At 37.5% G+C, this 2,530-nt stretch overlaps 1 protein-coding gene across 1 annotated transcript; it reads right to left on the bottom strand.

The window, feature by feature from the left end:
• Positions 1-792: 792 nt before the first annotated feature.
• On the bottom strand, positions 793-1,951 carry LOC125221361 (uncharacterized). The gene is made up of 3 exons (XM_048123484.2): positions 1,749-1,951; positions 1,537-1,666; positions 793-1,461 (listed from the first exon to the last, which is right to left on the bottom strand). Exons 1-3 carry the CDS (start codon positions 1,882-1,884, stop codon positions 927-929), a joined length of 801 nt encoding a protein of 266 aa, XP_047979441.2. The 5' UTR covers positions 1,885-1,951; the 3' UTR covers positions 793-926.
• Between the last annotated feature and the right edge of the window lie 579 nt (positions 1,952-2,530).

Raw genomic sequence — 2,530 nt, 5'->3', positions numbered from 1 at the left:
TACATTAATGATTGATCGCCATTAAATCTTGTTTCATTGCAAATTTGAATTTGGTCGGTAAAAAAATTGATTTAATTAATTAAATGTCGTAATCAAATGCAGCTAGCCAGCTTTGCTGGGCCTGAAAATTTATCTTGCGTGTGAAAAAACTCTTTTCTTTCTTATTTGCATTTTTTGTTTAGTAAGAAAATCTGCTTTGATCTTTGGACAAGGACAGTTTATCAATTATAGTATCATGCCATCTCAATCACATAAATATAGTGGTGTTAAATTATAGAAAAACATTTGTCAGGAAAAAAAAACTGACTAAGATTAGGATTAAGATGCCCATATTCATAAATGTTCAAAAACAACAAAAAATTTAAAAACTCCTAAAGCAGAAAAAAAGAAAAATCAGAAGCCCTGTTGAGACATAAATTGATAGTGATGATTAAATGATTTTGTTGCGCCCGAAATTAGAGTTGTTAGATAGTTTCTAGTTAAGTCAAATTCTGGGCATTTCTTCCTAATCAATAATTATTAATTAATCCACCGTTTCCGTAGATGTAGTAGCTGTGTTTGTCAATTTGCATTACTTAATTTAGGTTGTGTTACACAATTTAACTCATGTCTTAATTTGTAAGCAAACTTCCAAAACGACACTAATTAAAATTTTCTTGATTTCACAGAGGAAGTGGTACTCCAATTTCCATAAAAACATGCATCTGAAAAATGCAGGTAAATTAATTAATAAGACAGTAATTCAAAGCACATCAATTTCCCAAAAAAAATTGCAGAAATCAAATTACTCACTGTCGAAGAAGCAGGTATCAAATCAAATATTATTGATAATAATAATAATAATAACTCCCATCAAAATAGCAAAAGAAAACAAAAATAAATTTAGGCCTAATTAATTACCCTAATTTGTGAAATCTGGAAATCAATCACTCACTGCACCAAACCTTGTCTTCCGTCTTGATTTCATCCATGAGGAAGCTGAGATTGTCGCCAGCGTCGTTGATCGTGATGAGCTCCTTGATCTCCTCGATGCTGCTGTAGTAATCCGGCGGATTATCGTTGAAGCAGGCGTAATTCGAGGAGGAAGCGGAGGTGCCGACGTCGTTGAAGAAGAGGCTTTGGTGGTGATTATCCTCATATCCTTGGAAGGCGGCGAAGCTCTGGTGGCTGATCTGGCTGCCGTCGGAGGAGCTGCAGCTGCCTTGATCAAACGCCAACACATTGTTATTGCGATTGGCTGTGTAGGCCTCACACAGTGGAGGTGTTTGTGCGTGGAATGGAGAGTAGTATTGCTGCGGAAATGGAGGGTTTGGTGATGCGATTGGGATGGGGGGCGGGTGGAGGAGCTGGCGGTGGTGATAGTTAGCCATGTTGATGAGCTTCTTCTTGAGCTTCGTGTTCCAGTAGTTTTTGATGTCGTTGTCTGTTCTTCCCGGTAATTGAGCCGCAATTATCGACCACCTGAATAGGCATATGCACAACATCAATTACACAGATATGTGTGTGAGAGAGAGAAGATGTGATGAATTAACATACCTGCTTCCGATGGTGGAGAAGAGAGTGCAGATGATTCGATCTTCGTCATCGGAGAATTCACCGTGTTTGATATTTGGTCTCAGGTAGTTTAGCCATCTCAGCCTGCAGCTTTTGCCACATCTCCTCAGCCCTATGATTTTGAAGCCAACAATTTAGTAATTTTAGAGGGAGAAAGAGGAGAGAGAGAGAGAGAGAGGGAGGGAGATGCATACCAACTTTGTGAGGGAGAGCAATCCAGTTGCCACCAGTGCCATTTTTGTCGATGTAGTCTTTGAGCTTTGCATCTTCTTCAGGAGACCATGGCCCTTTCTTGACATTTGCCTTGTCACAACAAGGAGCTCTTCCCATCTCTCTCTCTCTCTCTCTTGAGCTTGTTAGAGTTGGGATATTATTTGTTTCTTTACAAGAATTTTGTCTTCTAAACTGTGACATGTATATATAAGTGTTGTGATGGTGGAAAGCACACAAGTCAAAGTTGGAAGCACTCAAATTTTGTTTATCAAGCATACCTAAGCATTTGATTAAATTAATATTTGCCATCATCACCAAACGGGAACTCACTGTCTAACTGTACAGTCTTGGCTGTTTTGGGCCTCAATAATCCAATATACTAGTATATGAAAATGATTGATTATATAATTGTCCATCCAATTACACATGTATGTATGCCAAATCAAACTTCAAACAAATCGTACGTGATGTGGCCATCATGTTGTTTCGTGGGATAGTAAACACTCTAAATAAAATCTGAAGCATGTGAAATATTCAGAAACAAAAAATAATGTTCCTAATAGGTTAGGATTTCGAGTCCTATAATCATTAGGACAAGTGGAAAATAGGAAGATATTATACTATGGTTTATTTATTTGATGTTGTCAAGCTTAGTCGTCAAAGAATAGTGTCACCTATAGTAGTTATGACAACACTCTAGTTGTTTTCCTACTCCAATGCAAGTGCTACTTCTAATTAACTACCATCATCATATGTATATCTA

The sequence above is a fragment of the Salvia hispanica genome, chromosome 2, assembly GCF_029641045.1.
Source record: "Salvia hispanica isolate PSC_SH4W2 chromosome 2, Shi_PSC_v1, whole genome shotgun sequence".
Lineage (NCBI taxonomy): Eukaryota > Viridiplantae > Streptophyta > Magnoliopsida > Lamiales > Lamiaceae > Salvia > Salvia hispanica.
The sequence above is the reverse complement of the archived record's forward strand: the minus strand, read 5'-3'. Positions and strand labels throughout refer to the sequence as shown.

Excerpts from the sequence above, each read along its gene's own strand:
- LOC125221361 (XM_048123484.2), bottom strand. The coding sequence starts at position 1,884 with ATGGGAAGAGCTCCTTGTTGTGACAAGGCAAATGTCAAGAAAGGGCCA. Across the intron at positions 1,667-1,748 it reads TGCTCTCCCTCACAAAGTTG|GGCTGAGGAGATGTGGCAAA; the intron begins GTATGCATCTCC and ends TCAAAATCATAG. Across the intron at positions 1,462-1,536 it reads TTCTCCACCATCGGAAGCAG|GTGGTCGATAATTGCGGCTC; the intron begins GTATGTTAATTC and ends ATGCCTATTCAG.